General features: G+C 39.1%; 1 protein-coding gene across 2 annotated transcripts in view; it reads right to left on the reverse strand.

Moving 5' to 3' along the window:
- Positions 1 to 102: 102 nt before the first annotated feature.
- PLCE1 (phospholipase C epsilon 1) overlaps positions 103 to 21,149 on the reverse strand; it is a 179,522-nt gene continuing 158,475 nt past the window's right edge. For both annotated transcript variants that reach the window (XM_080403553.1, XM_080403554.1), the window contains 12 exons: positions 20,612 to 20,736; positions 19,814 to 19,931; positions 15,431 to 15,562; positions 14,024 to 14,314; positions 13,045 to 13,208; positions 11,851 to 12,112; positions 10,853 to 10,971; positions 9,507 to 9,635; positions 8,532 to 8,741; positions 6,562 to 6,723; positions 6,171 to 6,389; positions 103 to 5,407 (listed from right to left, as the gene is read on the reverse strand). In XM_080403553.1, the coding sequence (XP_080259679.1) occupies positions 5,228 to 5,407; positions 6,171 to 6,389; positions 6,562 to 6,723; positions 8,532 to 8,741; positions 9,507 to 9,635; positions 10,853 to 10,971; positions 11,851 to 12,112; positions 13,045 to 13,208; positions 14,024 to 14,314; positions 15,431 to 15,562; positions 19,814 to 19,931; positions 20,612 to 20,736 (2,111 nt within the window). In that variant the 3' untranslated portion in view covers positions 103 to 5,227. The remainder of the gene's footprint in view (positions 5,408 to 6,170; positions 6,390 to 6,561; positions 6,724 to 8,531; positions 8,742 to 9,506; positions 9,636 to 10,852; positions 10,972 to 11,850; positions 12,113 to 13,044; positions 13,209 to 14,023; positions 14,315 to 15,430; positions 15,563 to 19,813; positions 19,932 to 20,611; positions 20,737 to 21,149) is intronic.

Raw genomic sequence — 21,149 nt, forward strand, 5'->3', positions numbered from 1 at the left:
AAATTCTGAAAAAAATTCCAAGGGGGCCATTTGCCACTACTTTGTTAGTACAGGAAGGCAAAAGCAAAGAGTTAACATCTTAAACTATTTATTTTATTATTATTTTTTTTACAACATATACAAATACAAGTTTATTCTTCAAGTCAGCAGAGAGAAAATAGTCCAGGTGGGGAAAGTCACTCTTAAAATTGTTCATTTTACATAGTTTCCAAACAATATAAGGACTGGCACAGAGTGAGGTTGCATTGTCAGAGTACTTTGACATGCTTTGAAAGAGGCAGAGGAGTTCAGCTGTACAACTAAGTCATTCCAAAATATCTTATACGTGTATTGGAGCGAGAGCTATTTACTGCTATTTAGTGTTTAATTTGCTAACTCTGCCAAATGTCTATCCCTATTGAAGTTACAAAATATTTATCACAGACAGGAAAAAATGCCACCATTGTTACATTTAGTGAGCTACCCTAAAAGTAAACTGAGTTTTATAGTGAAATAGAAACAGCCAGTGATTAAAACCCAAATGTCAATTGAAGCATGTGGAGAGCTAGAGCAGAACAGACAGTTAAGTTTCAGAAGCTGCAGACTCAATGTCTCACTGAAATGTAAATCTACCAGCAAGTTCTTTTTTTTTTTTTTAAAGACACAATCTACGAATGTAAGAGAATCTGTCTTGAAATACTTAGATATTTCCATGTTTAAGGCTTTAATTCTCAAAAGCATGTGATTTCTAGAAGCCCAATGGCTTTCTAAAGATGGCTATTGAGATACTTCATTTAGTAATATTTGTAGCAATAAAAATAATGTGACTAGGTTTTAAAAATTAAAACAGTCACAGAAGAAGAGAAAATACTAACTGCTGAACCTGGGATCAGTAAGATAGAAACAGGAAACGCTGCAGGTGGTAGGAGGTATCTCCTGGCGTGCCCCAGTTCCTGCAAATGGAGTAGTACTGCAATGGGGCCAGGAGCCGCGGCGGCCCAACTTTCCTCCCATACAGTCACACCACTGCGAGCAGCACGTGCTATGCGAGGAAAATATGAGAAATTGGTAGAAAAGTAACTGGTTTCAAAACAGTATAGACTTTTGCCAGTAAGCAACAGCATGTGAGAGTCCCACCTGTAAACTATTCAGTGTGAGGCCTGCTACCACTCAGAGACTGCATGTTTCTGGAAGAGGTTGATTATTTACATTCCTTTCTTTCCAGCTTTATCCTGGAAGCTGCTTCCTGCAAACAGTTTGTAATGTAAAAATGAATGTATGCCCAGCCAAAGGCACAAAGTTGTTTTGTCAGTCTTGTATAGGAATGTGTGGACAGGTACTCCACCAGAAATAAGAGTCTGTGGCTAAGCAGAATAAACTTTCCTATTCTAATAGTAACTTAGCACATGAAATTTGTTTAACTGGGCTTTCACAAAAGTTGACCAAACTAAAAATGTTTAATGCTTCAAGTGGTGGTGTGTTTTCATTATTATGAGACTTGGAACCACACAAAGGGAAGGATAGTGTATTCCTTTCCAAACTAACCCCAAAATACAGCACGTTTCACCAACAGAAGTTTACTTGGATGTTTGCCAATACCTAAACTTGAAATTTATATATGTACATTAATGAAAATACTGGAACAGTGTAATTAGCCTTACACAATTCCAGCTGTCTACATGCCTATAAAGTTGGGATTTTTTTTTTTTTTGCTGTTCTCTTTCACTGTGATAAACAGCAGCAAAAGTAGCTTTACACTTTGATTAGTGAAGAAGATGCTTATATTAATAAACTATTCCCACAACTAGAAAACTATTCTATTAGCAGAAATAGTACAAAATGACTGTTTCTAAATTGCCAGTAGACTTCAGGGTGGTGTTGGACCTGCATTACACAATGTGACATGCTTACTGTTTGTTGTCCCTTGATTTCCCAAGGTTGTTTTTTTTTACTTTTAATATCTATCTATGTGACAGAAAACCAACAGTGGATGATGACATGGGTCTAAGGGCTTTCTATGTTGAATTTAATGAATTAGTAACTGTGTCTTCCAGACTACTGTGATACTACAGTTGATGTTAAGAATTTTATTTTCAGTGCTGCTGAATATAACAACAAAAAGGCACCAAACAGGTAAGGGCAAACTCTATAAGAAAGTAAAATGCCATTGAAACACCAAAAGAAAAAAATCTTAGTGATGTGAAACCGCTAGTGTTAAAATAACATAGAATGAAACTAACATTAAAAAAAAAAAAGTTGCATTAGTTGAATTGTGCAGTAAGTTGATGTATTTCCCAGTAATTCCAAAGTATTCCAAAGCAAACTATGCCTATAAAACTAGGGGTTAAGTTGTCGCTTCTACCATTTTTACTCGGTATCAGACCTGCATTATGCCTGTGCCGTGGGGGTGGTGCAGGAAGAGCGTACCTCATCCTTACAGGGGCCAGCTCTCTAGTTGGAAATTGTAATACGTGAGCGACGAGGCTGAGCTGCTAGGTGGTTTGTTTTTAAATCTGAACATATTGCTAAATTGCAAAATGCTGTTTTGCTACATCAGTAAGATAAGCAGTGGGAAGCGTGTGACCCCCGGGAGGATATGCCATGGGGAAATTGGGCTTTTTTGTGTGTCTGTGGTTCTTTTTCCTGAAAGCTGGAAATGACCTCCAGAGGGCACTTTTTTGCTTGGGTAATGGCTAAGTTATAGGAATTTCTTGTCTAGTGGAAGACTTGATAGCTTCTGGTGACAGAATGCAGGTTTTGTCTGCTTGTTTATATGCCAATTAATGATTTTGCTTTGTTTTATTTAATTTTCTAATTACTGGGGATGGGGAGGGTATTCACAGTCACAGGACTGGCTACTGTAACTTCTTCCCCTTTCATCCTTGCACTGGCAAAAGTAAATCCAATTTTAGTTATGCTGCTATTTTATCCTTTGCCTGATGCAGCTTCTCTCTTAGAAGCCACAACATTTTTGTGCTCAAGTGCTGAAGTTAATGTGGAATAACAGAGTGTGCAAATCACCGATGGATTTCTTGACTTAATTAATGCTTTGTTTAGGGATTGCTCTAGGTAGACAGAACGTGGGCAGAGCACTTCATTCACCACAGATACACTTCTTGTGACAAATCAAGGGGATGACTGATTTCAGCAATTGTCTCATTTGTGCCCCTGTAAGTTGGTATGGATTGTTTTAAGTAACTAAATGCATTAATAACTCCCATGGACAAAAAAGAGACAACCACAACTAACAAATAGCAAAACATGAATTCGGCAAACATAAAACTTTACAACAGTGTTTCTATGTAAACAAATGTCAAGAGTTATAGTGTAAGAGTTCTTCATACTCTCTGGTTTTAACACACAAGTAAAAAGACACTTCCTGACTCTATGGAAAAATGTATTTTGAATTCAAAATTTTGAAATGTTAATTACATTTATCAATGCATTATTTCGAGTCTCATCAGTTTTGGGTATTAAACGGCTTGTGCTGAAAAGAAACAACCAGAATCAAGAGAGAGGTAAAAATTCTGCATTTTCTAAAAAGTAATACATGATAAATATATTATACAATGGCATGTACTTCGGAACATGATAATAAATATTCTTTCTTTAAACACAAGCCTGCAAAACTAAAATTTATAAGAAGCAAATGTTGTTCCTTGTCGAAGTATCACTACCAGTTAGGTGTATTTAGCTATTGTACATTATTTTGTTAAAGTAGATAAACCATAAATAATTTGAATGTTTTGTGTATATTCACCGAGGTTAAACAGATATGCAAAGGAAGTTACAGTATATTTAAATCTCTTTACAATCACTTAACACAGTGTTTAACAGAAATCTTCAGGTAAAAGTGCATTATTTTAATATAATACACATAAAAGAACACTCTGGTTCTCTGCCTTCAGTTTCCCTACAGGCAACTAGCTAAAATTATCTTTTGTTTAAAAAGAGGAGGGTGACAACACGTTTGTTTACAACATACAGTCCAAGAAAACCTCTTCGTCTGCCTATTGAGAATCTGCAGATGTGAAGATAGGGGAAGAGAAGAATCTTCTGATAGCTGACAGGCATCTTCCCAACCTATGACATCCATATAGGATTCCCAGATTCTGGATGTTAATCCAGCAGCATTGCCTGGATTAAGCATCTATAGCACAGGGCACAACTGCTGACCAGTTCAGTCCGCAGCAGGTTCCTTCAAAGGCACTGCAGAAGGGTTCAGTGATGTCAATTCCAGTTATCGAAAAAATGAAAGAACAGATGCAAAAGAGGAGGGAAGAATGTGACTGGGAGCTTTCCATAGTTTACTCTGCTTGCATTCAGATTGTTTTGATTTAGGGTTTTTATAGTAGGCTAGAAATAAGGTATCAAATCTGTCCCTTCGTATCTGACATCCTTTGCAAATGAAAATTCTGTTAATTTAATGATTTAGCCATGTAATTCTTTAAGTGCATGAGGAAAGAAAAATGTAATCTTGAATTGGGTGTGTGAGATGGGATTATCAACGCTGAAAAAGGTTTCTTCTTCATTTACAATGAACTGTAACTTCTCAGGTGACATTTCAATGCTGTGGTAGCACTCTGCATAGATCTGGTTAGTGTAGGTTGGTGGACAAATTACAGGTACTGTCTTCATATAAACGGGACAGTCTTACGTTGTGTGTTTCATTTGTTATTTTAAGTCAAGCAAGATGGAAGAAATTGAAGAGATACAGGAAGGATAGTAAAAATGTTTAAACATTTCTGGCAAAATTTCCACAGAGAGAAACTAACACTATAAACTTCTTTTAGCTAAAAAGGAGATCATCAATCCTGATGATTTTTATTATATGTATGTAATGAAAAATAACAAAAGCTCTATTGGATACTTCTGTTTACTTGGGCTCAGAGCAGAAAAGTAACAGGACATTGTTAATTAAGCACAGTTAGCTGATTAAAATGCATACTGTAAAATGAACGAGGATGGAATGTTTTAGTTTTGTTTTTTAAATGGGCAGAGAAAGTGGGTGAAACTCCAGTCTTCACACCATTCTGATTCACTGCAGCAAATGCCAGAATATGTAACCGGAGACCTTCCTGATGTTACTGTATTCACGCTTCCACGGACCTTTCTGTCAGTCCCTTTTACCTCACTGTGGTTTCACCAACTACAGCTTTGAAAAGAATAATCATGTATTAAATGATTACTCAGAGTTAGAATCGGTGTCTCCTACCTGAATAGACCGTACTGTAGGCAGTGGTGGTTGTTACTCCATAGTGTCACTGAAGGCCAGGCTGCAGGCAGACCTTTCATCCTTGCTCTGGGGACTGTCTGGCAAGACCTGCAGAGGTGGCGATACGAACCCCCGGTACTGCTTGCTTGACTTGGTTAACTTCTTGAGTTCACTGGTAAAGGAAATGCCTTTTCTTTTGTCATCTCGTGCTGCCTGTGAAAAAAGTAGATCAGATGACAGAAGTGGTTTTGCAGGCTGTGAGTTAGCCGTACGATACAGAACTCGTATGAAAACACTGAACGTATTACTAAGCAGGCCTCCCCTTTTGAAATTCAGTGCAGCTGTGCTTTCATAGCCAAGCACATTCTTCTGATTGTTCTGAATAAATTCTTTGGACGTTATGCATTGTCAAAGATATCTTTAGCAAATCTGGTATAAACTTATATAAAAATCTGTGCTTATGACACTGTTACTTCAGAGCAATAACTGCTGCGTATTGGTGGCATCTGCTGGAAGGGGGAACACAGCTCCTTCTCCCAGTGGGCACGTACTTTATTCGTGCCATTTTGCAAAGCCCGAGAGAAAGCAACACACAACTGTTGCACTGGGCAGGAATAAAGGAGACTTTATTGCAGTAGCTTTAAAGTTCTGCCCATTTGAATAGTCCTGCTTTACTATGGTGGGAAGCATGGCACACATAGCCAGAAGGTTTTGAAAAATGGAAAGCTGGTAGCAAAAGATAAAGGTTGTCACGGGATTTGCAGGCTGTAAGGAAATCGTGCTGCTGGATGTAACGTGCAGTTTTGCAAAGAAAAAAAGTAAAGGGGGTGCAGAGAAAAGAGGAATCTGCTTTATGCTGTCATCTCTTCTCCCCACCCACCTGCATGCCAGCTGCGTCTTCCGTTGGAGGTAGGTTCCTGTTAAGCTGATCATACATCATCTATAAAACCTGCTGCAAAGTACTTAAATCTTTTACCTGAACCTGTTCTTTGAGTTTAAGGATAAATTTGCCTGCTCCCTTCCACTTGCTTTGGGCCTGAAACACGCACTCTTGATCAGACAGAATCCTCTGAGATGGTTTAGATGTGGAGGACTTTTTGTTTGCCGGCTCTTTTGTCACCTCTTCCAAGAGCACATAATCACTTGGATTTGGATTGCTCAAAATGCTGTAGGAGTATTTGGCTTTGCAAAGAGTCTGTTTAAAAGCAGAAAAAAAAAAGATGACACAAAAAGAAGGCATTCCCTCAGACTGAGGTTACTAAACTGATTGCTCAGCTAGTGCTGAGAACAACCCCTACTTTATCTTGTGTGAAACCAACCTCCACCCTGCACGTTACGGACCTACGAAATGGAAACATGCTGCTTACCTGCTGTATGACATCCTGAGCCGTGCTAAAGCGGGGAGCTTTGATGACAGTGCGTGGTTGCTCTGGGGAGACATCATGTACCTGAACAAAGAAGCTGTCATCCTCAGAGCTGATGGCTGCATCTTCCTTTGCTTCTTGAAAAATGTTTCTCTCATTTAAATTCTATAGAAAAAAGGAGAGCCAAATTAATTTACTTCAGAGAGGTAGCTATTAGCTGGTGGTCACAAAAGGTTTTAATCACATGAAAATTGGAGACTGCTGTTACCCCAGGTCCGGTTCGTTAAATACAGGTCTTCTCTACGAGTTTTGACAAGCCACTGTTGTGAATACTACATACCTGAGTTTCTGAAATTCCTTTCATAGTAGGCAAGGAATGGAGACAATAGGCATAGTACCACATTATGCAAAAATGATCACTTAAATCCTTTATTTCCTTGTGTATGCAAAATTATGTTTTGTTATGTAATGGTGGCATTAAGATGGGAGATGGTGGAAAGTGTCCTCTTCTGTCCTTGTCCCTGCACTAAAGCCAGAAGAATTTAGAGAGCAAGAAGTCTGAGCGAACATTTTCCTGTGGAGCAAGAGGAAGGCTGCTTCTCTCTCCTTTTTCAGGCTTTATGACTACTGCAGATTTTAGACAGAATTCCTCCCTGCACCTTCTCTTGGATAATGCATTTCTCTCCGACCCCTTGTAACATAGCTTGAATCATAAGCGGTAAACATGGGCTGTGTATCACACCCTACAAGTGGACCCACTCTTTGTTTTTCCATGCAAATTTGCAGCTTCATTTCTGTCTCCCAAGATCTGAGGCTGCTATCTGCAGAAAGACTCAGAATTACAGATGCTGCTTTGAGGTACTAGCATCACAGGACATAGTAACATATAATTATTGCAGCATAATTTTTGCATATGCTAAGATATTTTCACCCACTGTTTCTGGTTTTCAAGAATGGGCTTTGGCAGTGACACGTTGGTGGTCGCAGACACTTACAAAGGAATTGTAACTTACAAAGTTGCAGTCAACTGAATTAAGTAGGCTACTATTTCCACAAACAAATTTCCACCTAGTAATTTTTGCTCCGAGTATTAGAAAGAGGAAAGCAAATTACAAATTTGTTTAATATAATGGTAGTCTGTCAAATGGAAGCTTTATGAAAAGTTGTATCAAAATAATCAGTTGATTGTTTTTTCACTTTAAAGGATGCCAGAGGATCTGTCATTTGTGTATGTAAAACTCTGTGTATATAAACATATGTGTACATATATTACTGTGTTCAGACTAAGGAAGCATTATGACATGCTAAACTGACTAAAGGCAGTGCCTCTGAAAATGAGCTCATTAAGTGTCTGTCTGCTGCTTTTCTGTTTCTCTCTCACAAGCCTGGGTACTAGCTTTTTCAAGCTGTGGATGTCTTGCTCACAGTTTAAACCGAAGTAATCACTCTGTCTTCCTCCTTTAAATTAAAAGAAATCACCTATTTCATTATTTTAGGCTATCACTGATAATTTAATCATCCTTTGAGGTTTTCAGACTTTAATATTCAAAATCCTTTCTAATTTTTCTGAATAGAGAAGTTGCTGGCATTTAAACTGATCAATAATTGTAGTTTGGAAGCCTGTTATCCTGTTATCCTTGATCCTTTAGTATTTATTACCTCTATTTCCTATCATGTCAAAATCTAGATTTGCAATTATCAGTCAAAACAGTAAACTAGTGGCATTGAACTAGGCAATAATGATTAAATGCCAGGTAGCTGGTACTTAAGCTGAGTGCAGTCAAGTCAGTGTCACAGAGGTGTATAAAGTCTAGTTGTGCTCACTCAGGAGTTATCTTTGTTTTTAAATGACGTACACAGCATTGACATTACTCACCAAGTAGTGAAACAAACACTGGACCCCTTTGTTTCCAGGTCCTAACAGCTATTTTTAACTGCCTTTGTAAATAAAAATTTACCTAAAGCAGACTTACTTCCTCTCGCGTTTTAAAGATAATCCTTCCAACATATCCTTCTTCTGGGAACCAACTGTTCAAAAGCTGCACTAGCCCTTCTTCAGGACCAATCACTCTCTGGAAGGGTGGTTTTCTGCATTCACTCTTTTCTTTAGATATAAAGCTTTTCTCTTCCATCAGAAAATAGTCTGCAGCACATGACTCGGTGCCTTTTGTGGTAGCCAAGAGCTAAGACAGACCACAATAAACACACAGCAATTAGAACGCTAAATATAAACACTGCATAATTAGTAGTTATAAATGAGAATGAATAAGGAAGCTTTAAGAATCAATAACTATTCTGACAGTGCAGGCAAGATTTCTGATGTGCTATTTATTATTCAGATATTTCACTCCAGGGTAATGTACTGTTCTTTTTAGCGTAGCCAAGCAGTTCAACTATTCCAGACAAGGCAGTACTATTTAAGCTTATTTCTGTCCTGTTTGGCTGGCCAGACAATTTATTCATAATCCCAGGACAGTACAGTCTTTTCCCACTGCTAGAATAACAATCCCTGTTGAGTTAACTGGTTTTTCTACTCATGAACTTAGCCCTCTAACTTTTACTCTGTATTCCTGTGGTGCTCAAGTTCAAAGAATTGCGCAGAAATGTTTTTGCCCTTGTTGCAAAGCCAGCCCGCTGCCTCCGTCGGTCAGAAAGACCGTTTGCCTCATCTGCATATGCCCAAATATTAAAATACTAATAGGGAATACGTTCTAAGATTAGAAACCCATTCTCTGAAGCCGAGATTGGGAAGATTTTGCTGATGATATTCTGTGTTTGCAATGTCATTAATGCCATGGTAATACATTTCTAAAGCAGCACCTGGCTGTGATGAATGAATGACAACGACAACGACCCTCCATGTGAGAAACACAGGGAGACAAACGTCCAGAATGATGTTAGTGTGGATTCCGGCAATTGGGAAGTCTGCAACGTAGCGGGCGGCTTACCTGATGGAGAAGCTGTGTAGCCGTGGTCCCCCCACTTATATTAAAAACGGTGAAAGGCTCCGGGCCTGGAATTCCATGAACAGTCACTTTGTAAGTCGCAGCAGCTTTCCTTTCCCCTGTGCTAAACAACTGTTCAGACAACATTCAACAGGTTACTGAATGTTTGTACGCAGACATGTGATTTTGGGTTGCTTAAAAGAAACTGTACACACAAGTTGTAAGGGCCTTGACAGAGCAAAGCTATACAGCTAATATATGGCTCTTACTCTACAGATCAAGGCATTAAAAAATACCCCAACAAACCAGCCCCCCAAAAGACTCCACCCCACCCTTGAAGCTGAAGAGAAGAAAAAAGGAAGTTTTCCACTGAGACTACATAAACTGCCACTGGAAAAAGGGCAGACCTCCATCGCTCATTATCCATTCTAGCTGAGCTCAGACTATTTGGATTCAGCATATGAAATACCAGATGAAAATCTATAGCTTTGTTTTACCCTCCAAACCATTTAAGTTCCTCCCTTCTGCCCGAGTAATTCACCAAGATATGCATTTGGCATGTATTCACAGGAAGATAACATCTGCCACACAGCTGCTGCACACAGTAGCTCAGGAGGTCTTATTTAATACTTTAGGAATCAGCAAAATAATAACATACATGCTGAAAGTTACTAAAACACAGGTAACCCAGGTAATATAACATTAAGGGTATTTATGAAAAAACAGAATCATAGAATCATTTAGGTTGGAAAAGACCTTTGATATAGTCAAGTCCAACTGCTCACCCAGGACTGCCAAGTCCATCGCTAAACCATGTCCTTAAATATATCATACCCATACAAGGGCACAAACATATATATTTTTATATGTATAGATATATTATACACGTGTGTATACTTCTTTGTAAAATAAACATATAGATGTCCACACACATGTCTTTTCCTGTGATAGAATTCAGTTTTACTCTCATCATCCCAACGTTGTTGGTAATTTGCATCTTTCTTTTTTTGTCCCAAATGCATTGCTTATGACCCATACATAAAGGAATGCATGAGGCAGCCCTGAACCTTACTGTTCAACCACACTCTTCCTCCAGCACAGCAGTTCTTGTGCTTCACCTAAATACACCAGAAGTCAGACTCTGAAATTACCTTTCCCAGTTTCAGCCACGTGGGATAACCTTACTTCTACTAAAACCCAAAAGAATTAGGCATTGATGTACCTCTGAAAAAATGTGTAGGTTTAGGGGCTAGCATCTTTGAACAGTCTGGTTCTACAAGTCTTCATTCAGATCATAGTAGTCATTAAGACAACAATACATGGCATTCACAAAAGAAGAATGTAATTACCACAGATGCAGGCAGAGTGTTTCCAGAGGGACTTTCTTCCATTCTCCGACTGTTTATGAACAAACTAGAAATTTCTAATGCTTCATTGTGCAGGTTATGGAGCTGGACATGTCTATAGCCTAAAGAGAGAGAACCCTCCTGTAAGTACCTTGCCACATCCTAGGACACAAGCCACATAAACTGAGAACCTAAATTTGCTGTATTTACAGCTACAATTTGCCACACCTATAGGATGTACAGCACGGTACTAACACTACATTTACACTGTCTGTACAACAGTGTAACCCAAATGCTATGGCCTACCTTTGTTTTGCTGTAATATTCAATACATTCATACATGAAATAGCTAAATATTAGAATATGCATGAAAGAAGGACAGATTCTTACTGGGCAAATGCATGTCTGTGGGCAAATCTCACACGCCAGGCCTGTTGTGTGACATTTACAGTGGCACAAAGTGAACATGAAAGTATTTCTACCGATCTGCTGAAGAGCTGCTGGTAACATAGAAACTCCCTCCCCCAGGTGTCACAGAATTAATGATGCTTCCTCATCTTTCTCACCTTTTTTCACCGTTCCTCCACCTTTCCTCTAGCCACAGCTGCAAGAGGCACAATTCCCCTCTGCCCAGTTACAGCAGTTTCTTGGGCAAAGGACAAGGCAGGGAGTGAAAGCACTCCACACTCCCTAAAGGAGCAGCAAGTCCCAGGGTGGACACCACCTCACCACAGCTCAGGATCAGAGCAACTGCATGCAAGATGCCCCGGTCTCTGCAACACCAGAGGATGTGACTTTTTACAAGTCACTGGGGCTGTCTCCAGCTCCCAGGCAGTCTATCAGACCAGCATCATACTGCCAGGGCCAAGTATGTTGTCTGATATTTGCTCCGTCTCCTTGAGAAAAATGCAACCAGCTGATTAAAAATATCCCTCCGGCAGGATTCGGTCCAGGAATCTCTTGGCAATTTTGGCCTAGGTTGTCAACAAACTATACTGTACCTCTTTTTAGAGCTTTTAGGGGAATGATTCTCTGAGCCGTTACAGCCGAGCTGTTATTTTCAACAACTGCAAACCGAAGAAACACCAAATCTTCGAAGTGAACCCGGAAAAGGAACTGTTCATTCCACATAGGGTTAAGAGTGTTGCGATGAATGGGCTTTGTCCGGAAATGACAGCTGTCCAGCGGCATCCCCAGCACATCGATTTCGATACACGGACTGCCCGTGCTATTGCTTGGGCAGACGTTCTGCCCAGACACGATCTGAAACAGAGGAGTACGCAGAGAAACCGGTTAGTGCAGTGATTGTTTACTGTCATGATTCTGAGCTGAATATTGTTTAGCGCACTCCTAAGCACAGTCTGTTAACGTGCTGATTTAATTACAACATTCTCCTACTTTTGTAATTGCCAGAGCAGTAATTTCAGCAGCAGTTACTTCAATCCTGCCTCCCCGCCACACTGTTGCTAGGGTATCTTTCCTCTGAAAGAAATACACTATACATCATGAGTGTAACCATGCAAAGCATCTGAAAGTTAATCCAGAAAGAATGTACCAGTAACGTAGTCAAAAAGGATCAGATTTTCAGATCATTAGTCTGGGATGATGGCCCTGACCTCTGGCTTGCTTTGGCATGCACAACACAAGAACTAGGTGTGCAGTTACCACAGCTGGGACAATTTTGGTTCTTATAAATCTCACTTTTCTGAAACATTTCCTGGAAAGGACTAGCTGCTTAGAATACATTTTTGGGGGCCATAAATCCATCAATTATGTATCTTTTATAATGGTAAAAAAGTATTTTTTTAAGATTCAGTACAGCTTTTCATAATGGCTTTTTGTGTAGCTTCTCAAGTCTTCACAAATGCGTGAAACATCCAGGCACATGTATAATTTTACACAGTTGTGTAGTCCCAGGGAAAATGCTTTCAGGACTGGAGATCAACAACTACTGTGAAGGAAACGTGAAAGTAACTATGAATACAAAGCAGTCAATAAAATAAAATAAAGGCAATTCTTTGCTCCTTCCCACTCTCGTTTCTGTTACTTATGCTGACCTCCAGAAGTGCAAGCAACAATTAAAGGTTCCATCTTTTCATACAGAAGCGTAATTGTAATGCTGGTTACAGACTGTAGTTAAACATTGTCTACTTCTGTCTGTTTGGCTGTATGAGATTCCCTCTTCACGTACTTACTGTTAAAGAATATATAGCTGGCTCCTTATTATCAAGATCTCTTTCTAACGGACAGAACTGCTGGTACATTGAGCAATTTTTATCCCACAGAACAGGAGGTTTCAAAACATATCCACAGCCGCCGTTGGCCTCAAACATCGCTGCGTTAAGGTGCAGAGGAAGATCTGTGAAAGTAAGGCAGCCAAAATTGACAAAGAACAACGGTACAAGGGGAAGATGTAACAGTGAAGACGAAGATGGGTTTTAAGTTGTTTTTTTTGTTTGGTTGGGGTTTTTTTTTAGTCATGTACTATCAATTTATTCTTGGATTCAGAGACAGCTATAATTTATCCAATTTATCCAATGCTTAATCATACAAAACTGTAAGAACAGTTCATTCATTTCTATCCCTTCCCATTATCTTTATCCAGCTGTAGGGCTTGCCTACACCTGTTGTCTGAGAAGTTTCTAGGTATTTGCCGTGAACTGCAGAATGAAAAAGCATTGACTATGTAGCTTTGTAGGTGACCTAATGGCTCCCCCATTGAAAAGGTGAAAGAACACAAGATACGCTAGAAAATGGCCCCAAAATGTTTTGATCAACATTAAACTAGCACGCGAGGCAGCAACTTAAGTGAAAAAAAAAGTTCAATACTGTTTTTACACTTGAAATTACCAGAAAGGGAAAACTGCTGCTTGACTGGGGAAAAAAAAAAACAAACAACCTTCAGCAATAAAATAAAAATAAAAATGGAAGGTTTTGCTGTCCAGGCACTTCCGTGCTATCAGGAGATTTGCTGCATTGACATAATAGCTCCTGAACTCTGGGGTCACTACCCTGAAAGACCAGATGGTCATAGTATGAGCCTGCTTCTGCTGGGGTGCACAGACAGGTACATCCCCTCGTGATAGGTAAAAGCAAACATCAAGGCCAAATTCACCGATTAAGGACTTACTTCACACTTAAAACATATTAAAACGTGCACTTGTGTATCCATACCATCTGTTTGGTAGTTAAGAGCCACAAGCTGTACGCCATGCAGCCAGAAGATGAGTGGATGGGGGTTTGAGGAGTCGATGCGCGTGGCAGCGGGGTAGGTCCTCAGGAGCTGACAGGTGGTGTGCTGGATCAGCTTCTGCGAGTACCGCCTGCACAGCCGCTTGGCAGCGTTCTCGTTCAGGGAGGAGATATGATAGCACTTGGGTGTCCTTATGATAGCACTGAGAGAAGCTGGAGAGTTGTAAGGAGAGCAAGGCTCTTCCCAGGTCTGCCGCATCACATCAAAAGGACCTTGAAAATAAACAGTTACCCCCAAGTTACAGCTGCAGATCCAGAAACTCCAAAAATTCAATGTTTTCTAGTGAAGTATATGTGCATACTTTGGTCATGGTAGAAAAAGGTGATCCTCAGCGTAAGTGCCACATTCCTTTTTACGCAGTAAGAACAATCCATGAGAAGAAACGTAATGTTTAGGTATTGAAATGATACCATGATTAGATGTGCTAACAACCATTTTCATAAATAAATACTTGATTGGAATTTGCCTGAATAAAATTCCATTCTTCTCATTTAGACATTTTACACGAGGAAGGGAGGCAAGATTGAAACCTGCCTGCTAAGTCCCCAAACTGGCAGTCTACAGAGGCCATAAGAGTTAGGGGACAAAGCCAGAAAAATACTCATATCCTTTAGAATAAGGCACTAGACTTCTTCATTTTTAGGACACTGGCTTCTAGAAGCGAATCTAACCTGTCTGCTGCAGCCCTGCCCTTGGGCTGAAAGCAATGCAACACTCCTTGACCAGAAAAAGTGTACGAGAAAGGGTACAGCTCTGTTTATGTCATTCACCTGAAAGGCAGGGTATCTGGATCTCATCCTCAGAACCTTTTCTGTACTTCCTTTGTATTTCATTACATCATTGTCCAAGTACACAAACTGAATCGCCTGTGGAGTCTATATACTTCCAAGGTGGAACACGGGAGTGTACGCAATTACACATTTGTACTTGACTGAATTTTAGGCAATGAAGTCCTACTTCAGACACTAAAAATCCTTTTCTGGATCCAGCCCAGCAGTTCTGCCTTCTATTTGTACTTTGAAAATATTCATTCATACCTTTTAAAATACAAAGTTTAAGATATATCACTTAAAATGTATGTTAGTTTTGAATCACTTATGAATTAGGGTCATCATATTCCAAACCAAGTAATCCTATTTCAACATTCCACACTCAACACTTCAGTTATATTAGTGTTACTGTAATAGCTGCTGCACTAACAAAAAACCACTCCCAAGTTCAACAGCTTACACACTGTAAAGTATTTGATCTTTAACAACTTGGTCTGGTACATGTGTTGGATTACAGAGTCAGTCCATGTGACTGGTGAAAGAAGATGCGAACTTTACCTTTTCCAGATGCTTTGGCAAGAGCAGCTGACTCCCCAGGGCTCAGCCTGCCAGGATTGTTGCCAAAGATGGACTTCCTGCTTTTTCTTTCTTTTCCTCTGCTAGAGCCAGATGGGTTTAGAGTTGACAAGCCTGTTCCCATAAACGTAATGTAAATGAGCCAAAAAACATGACCAAGAGGGCATAACATTTTCCATAATATTTTACATTATTTTTGAAGGCATGAACACTCCTATTACATAGTACACGGGACAAGCAGTGTATTTTTCTCCAAAATTTAATTTTAACACCTTTACATATATACATGTCTTTATACACACATGTGCGCGTATAAAAAGTTATGTTTATATGTAAAGTTATATACAATTTTATATATGAAGTATTTTTATATATGTAATGTATATAAAAACTTGTATGAAGCAATACAATATATAGTTATCTGTGATACAGCTTTCCTCCACTTTTTGGCTTGAAGGAAGGTAGTGGCTCTGTCTCAAATTACCAAATGGTCCTAAATTAATACTAAAAAAACCTGCAGTAACAGTCCCAACGTATTCTTAACAGTCCCAATGTATTAATCCTTAGAATATTTTTTTTTAAGTTCCTTTCTAGAGAAGCAATAAAACTGTACAGTAGCGGACATAATGGAATTAATCTAGTATAGGATACCTACATAATTAAATAAATGCAAGAATATGATTTAAAGACAAAATGTCAAGGAAAAAGCCCAAATGCTGTTGTTTAAACAGTTAAACTTCAATATGTTTTCAGTTATCTTCTTCTGTTTCGAATTTGTACTTCAATGGTGGGAAATCTGGTAGGTGTGCAAAATCCATTAAGCCAGTATGTACTAGGAGTGGAGCTGGAAAGCTCTAGTATTGCTATTATTCAAACACGCATCTTAGCAAAACAATCATTAAAATCATGACCTAAATCCCAGTGAAGGAAACAGCCTTAATACCCCCAATGGTCAGTTTCCTTCTGTTGACTTGGAGAGAGCACATGGCAGACCAAAATTAAAGTCAGTCAAAATGCATCACAGTTATTCTGAGACCCACAGCAGCGAGGTGTGGGATGCTCTCCGAGACCCCAGATGTACTTCTGATATAAAATACAACAAAGCAAGTGTACTGCTCTTTGCCTAACTGTGACTCATAAAACAGTCCTCGTGAACTCACATCAGTTCACACCTGCTTAAAGACAGTTTTGGATTTAATACCAATAGTTCAACTACAAATGTTAAATCATACAGAGGATACATTGGACTCTCTTCTACTGAACTCTGTCCACAGCTGTAAATTTTCAGCTCTCAATCTTTAAGGCACGCCTACATGTACTTAGTAAAATTATGCTGATAGTTTCAGTGGAACTGCTTGGGTTAGTAAAATTCAGGGTATACATAAATGTTTTTAGTGTTGGAGACATACCACCTCGTTGGGCCAAAGCATACACATAAACCACAGAAGGTGGCAGAAACTGAGATCAAGGAATATGAACTGACTAAAGAATGAGGAGTTATGCACTGGGTGCTTCCAGCATGTTGAATCCCAGTTCTCAATGGATCAAATGGACTTGGCAAGCGAGATCCAGGTTTCAAAATCCTGTTGTGGGGACAGTCACTAAGGAAGCAGACTAACTTCATAAATCACCAGAGTGCGCAATGCAAAACCCGAACTAGGTTAACTGAAGCCTGTGACGGCCACAGGCTGAGCTGCAGCCGAGAGCTTTCTTTAGGTCTTTGCCATGGCCGTGCTTGGCATGTGCCGGGCCTCCTCCAAGGGACCAGCTCCAATTCAAACCTGACTCCCAAACATAGCGTCACCTATTCATAGGTTCACAAAACAAGGACATGGAATTCATCTGGTCCAGCTCTCTGGTCAAAGTAGGACCAGCTTAGATCCCACCATAACACACACAGACCCTATCTATCTATCGTACTACCATAATGACAGAGCACATCTTTTTTCTTTCCCTGTACCCGTATGCTGCATCCTTTGAGTTACAGAATTTAGTGTCTGACTCTCCTGTTAGATATAGCCACACTGCTTTACAGCTTTTAGATTTTTAATCCAGAGGAGAGCAAACTTCCCTGCCCTTTTTGTTCTAATCATACTAAAATAACAGGTTAAACTGCATTTGTCACCTTCTCACCACATGTTTCAGACCAACAGTCTGTGGGGCTGCAGACCTTGAAAAATAATTTATGGTGCTTTTCTATGTAGTGTGCCCTTTTTTATGTTCCCTTTAATTTCTTGAAAAGTGATACCATAGGGGCAGAGTCTGATACAATGGAGATGGTGACTGAGTTTCATGCTGGTTAGCTCAGGTGACTACCGGCTCTTTGCACTTGATTGTGCAGATCCTCTTTTTATATGCTCAGCTTTCTCGACTCGTGTAAGGATCCTCAGCACCAAGGCAGTGAGCCATATGCCAGTGGATTATAGCAGTACTGTGCTCAGGTATGCTTCACTGCCCTCATCTTGGGTGACCCAACGTAACAGAACTTCACCCTTTCAGATAATGGTATGATGCTATCCAACAGGCTGAAATTGAAGTTAAGCAAGGGCTGTAAGGGTCACAAACCACTGAAACAACAAGAGCCGTGGTGAGTTCCTTGTTATCAGAGATTTTATAAACAAGAAATGTTATTTTCTCCACATGATAAATTCTGTTTTGACCAGGGAGCACTTAGGGAAGTCTGTGTTATTCAGTAGGCTAGGATAAGTGAACATTTTCTTTTTTATAGTCACAAATCAGTGATTAACTGGTTTGTTTCGGGGACAAAGGCAACTGTAAACAGAACAGAAATATACAAAGACAGGAGAAATAAAGTATTTACAGCACTGATCAGCCACTGACATGAATTCTGCCCTCCCTATTTCCAAAACTCTTCCCTGTTCTGATTTCCCCAAACTGCATTTGGTTAAGAACCCAGTCACAGAGCTACACAGTCTTGTTCTCATTATTAATGGACAACATTGGGGTGTAGCAGTGCACCATGTCTGTGCCCTCCAGCTGAGCAGTACCAATCAGCAGCGTGGTGGCCATGGAAGTCTCCATGTCTTGCAGAGAAGGCAGTTTGTCTCAAAGGAGACAAAGTTTGATGGAAAACTAATTTCTACAGCTTCCTGTGTTCATCTGTGAAAAGAACTAATTTTCTTAATTTTCTATTCATGCCCCCTTTAAAGCAAGAGGAAGAAATCGAAAGCGGGCATTTCTTTTATATCTGAAATTACACTAAAAACCTGAAATATTTTAAAGCTTTCTTAGACATCAGAACTTCTTTGTGTGTCAAAACGCTTGGAACAACTTAAACTATCTGTTTCATCTTGAATATAATTCTTTAAAAGAAAATCTTTTATTTGGAAGATATCTTATTGCAAGTTTCATTTAAAAGAGTATCAGATTTGAATTTTAATAAGTTTTTATTTTTACAAGTGACACCTACAATTCTTAAAAGTTACAGAAGATTATAAAAGAATGTGTCTCCATTTATCAGCATGTTTGTCTTGCCTATTTGACACTATTTTATGTTTGGTTATCTTCTCTAATCTGATTATAGTTCTATTTGTATAAGACCATGATTTGGCAGAATTGCTAACTTTTCCACAGACAAGCATTCCATTAGAAAGCAGATTTTTTCATTCAAAACATTAAACACATCAATAAACAATAAATTCTCAATTTAAAAGTATTTATGTACACAGTACGAGCCAAAACATACTCAACCTCATGTTTCAGTACTGAACAAGTAACTATCAGTGATCTTCTCTTCAGCTACCCCCTCTCCTTTTCCTCTGCAAACATTATTCTTCCTACCGTACAAAACACGACCCTCCTATTTCCTTAACCCCTTCCATAAGAAGTGCCAGTGTGCAATCAGCTGTCCTCACCCACCCCAGGAAAAGGCTGCTTTACCCCCACAAATGGCTCCCCTCCCATCCCCTAAAGAAAGAACAGAAGATGCAGCTGTAGGCAAAAGTGAAACACTAAACTGAGGTCACGTAAAGAAATGTGACAAGCTCTTCCTGCAAGGTTTTCAGAGTATTTTCCTTTCCTAATTCAGTAGGTCCTTACATGGAAACTCAGAGCTCTTAAGGTAAAGCTTTCTGTCTCTGGCATTTGGCAATGCAGCAGTTGTCTGAGCTGTGAAGACTGGCAAATTTCACTTTTGTAAACATTTTAGTATGACAAACAATATGTCTTCACATAATTTATGAATACTACTTCTCAGCCAGCTACTATTATGTAGACTACCAAATCATTAAGAAAAAGGCTCCTCAACTACTTCCATTTAAAAACGTTTGTACTATTTCAAAACATAAACACAATGTCTCCAAGAATTAGAGAGCTTAAAGCAATAAACCAGGGCAGTGTACTTACCAGGGAACTTCACAGCTTGACAGTAAATGACAAGATCCGATAGCTCTGGGGCTATCTGTCTGCTTTCCTTCTTGTTTTGCGGAAGATAGAATTCTTCACCCAGCTCCATGTCGTAAACCTAAGTGATAATTCCAAGAGCATATAATAATAAAATTACTGACTGTTAAAGTACTCTTGCGTATTTTACTCATGTCCTTAAAATCCTTTATCTCATTCTTCCTATATGGTTTCGCTGTCTTCGCCTAATGCATCTCTGTGTGCAGGTTTATGCATCAATACCGTTACTGATATTGCTGTAGCCTGAAAAGGCCTTAATCAGAGTCAGTTCTACAAACATTTAGACAAAACACATCTGTGTTCAGAAGAAAGTACGATTTACTAAACAGCAATACACTGGTTCAGCTGTCAGATGATTTAATAAAAGGTAATGTGTCTATCTGGTATCATAGTGTGGCATTTGATATATAAAGATGCTGAAGATTCAGAAGTAATCTTCAGTTCCATAGATGTTAAGGGGAACTGGATATCTAAATAAACTTCTGGATCTAGTTTCAATGGAGTCCTTTACTGAGAGCAACGACAGTTAAAATTTTCAGCCTGTATATAAAACAGCCTCTGAGGACTCTTCTTGAACAGCATGTTGAGCATTTGCTCTGTTCTATTTTCTCTGGCGTGTTTCCATGCTTTCTACTATTTGTCTTCATTAAAGCACATGTGCCATCTGATGTCTTGAATCCTTTTGAAGATGGTTATATATCAAAGTGTGGCTGAGAAGAAAGGGGGAAAAAGCAGAACTACCTTTCCTTTATTATTGTAAGTAGCACAATCAGCCTTCTTTATTCGTTTGGCAGTCTCTTCATTATATTCAAACTGTAGTTTATCACTTGATAATTTATTCTCAGGTCGATCTTCAAGAATGTTATCTAAAAATTAATGGGATTTTAATAAACATAAAGCCAAACAATTTCAACTGGAAATTGAATTTGAATTAACAGTATTTGTGGACAATGCTGTGAATCTTATCCAAATAACCAGACGCCAAAATAATGCATTTACTGGTCAAAGCATTATCTTTTAGTAGTAACTTTCTAATTTAAAATTTTAATGCTTGGCTTTGGTTAATATGCTGCACTTCTTTTAAAGCCCATCCTTTTGTGCTCAGAAGATGCTTAAAACAAAATCATCTAATGAATTAAGCTTGCTATCTGAAAACAACTGATATTCCCGAACGACAAAGAATTGCTCAAGTCCAAACACAATTAACCACATCAAACACGTACACGTCTTTGTACATAAAGGTTTGGTTTTCCTCTCCTTACATTCACCATGAACAAAT

Source organism: Falco punctatus, assembly GCF_963210335.1.
Source record: "Falco punctatus genome assembly, chromosome: 9".
NCBI lineage: Eukaryota > Metazoa > Chordata > Aves > Falconiformes > Falconidae > Falco > Falco punctatus.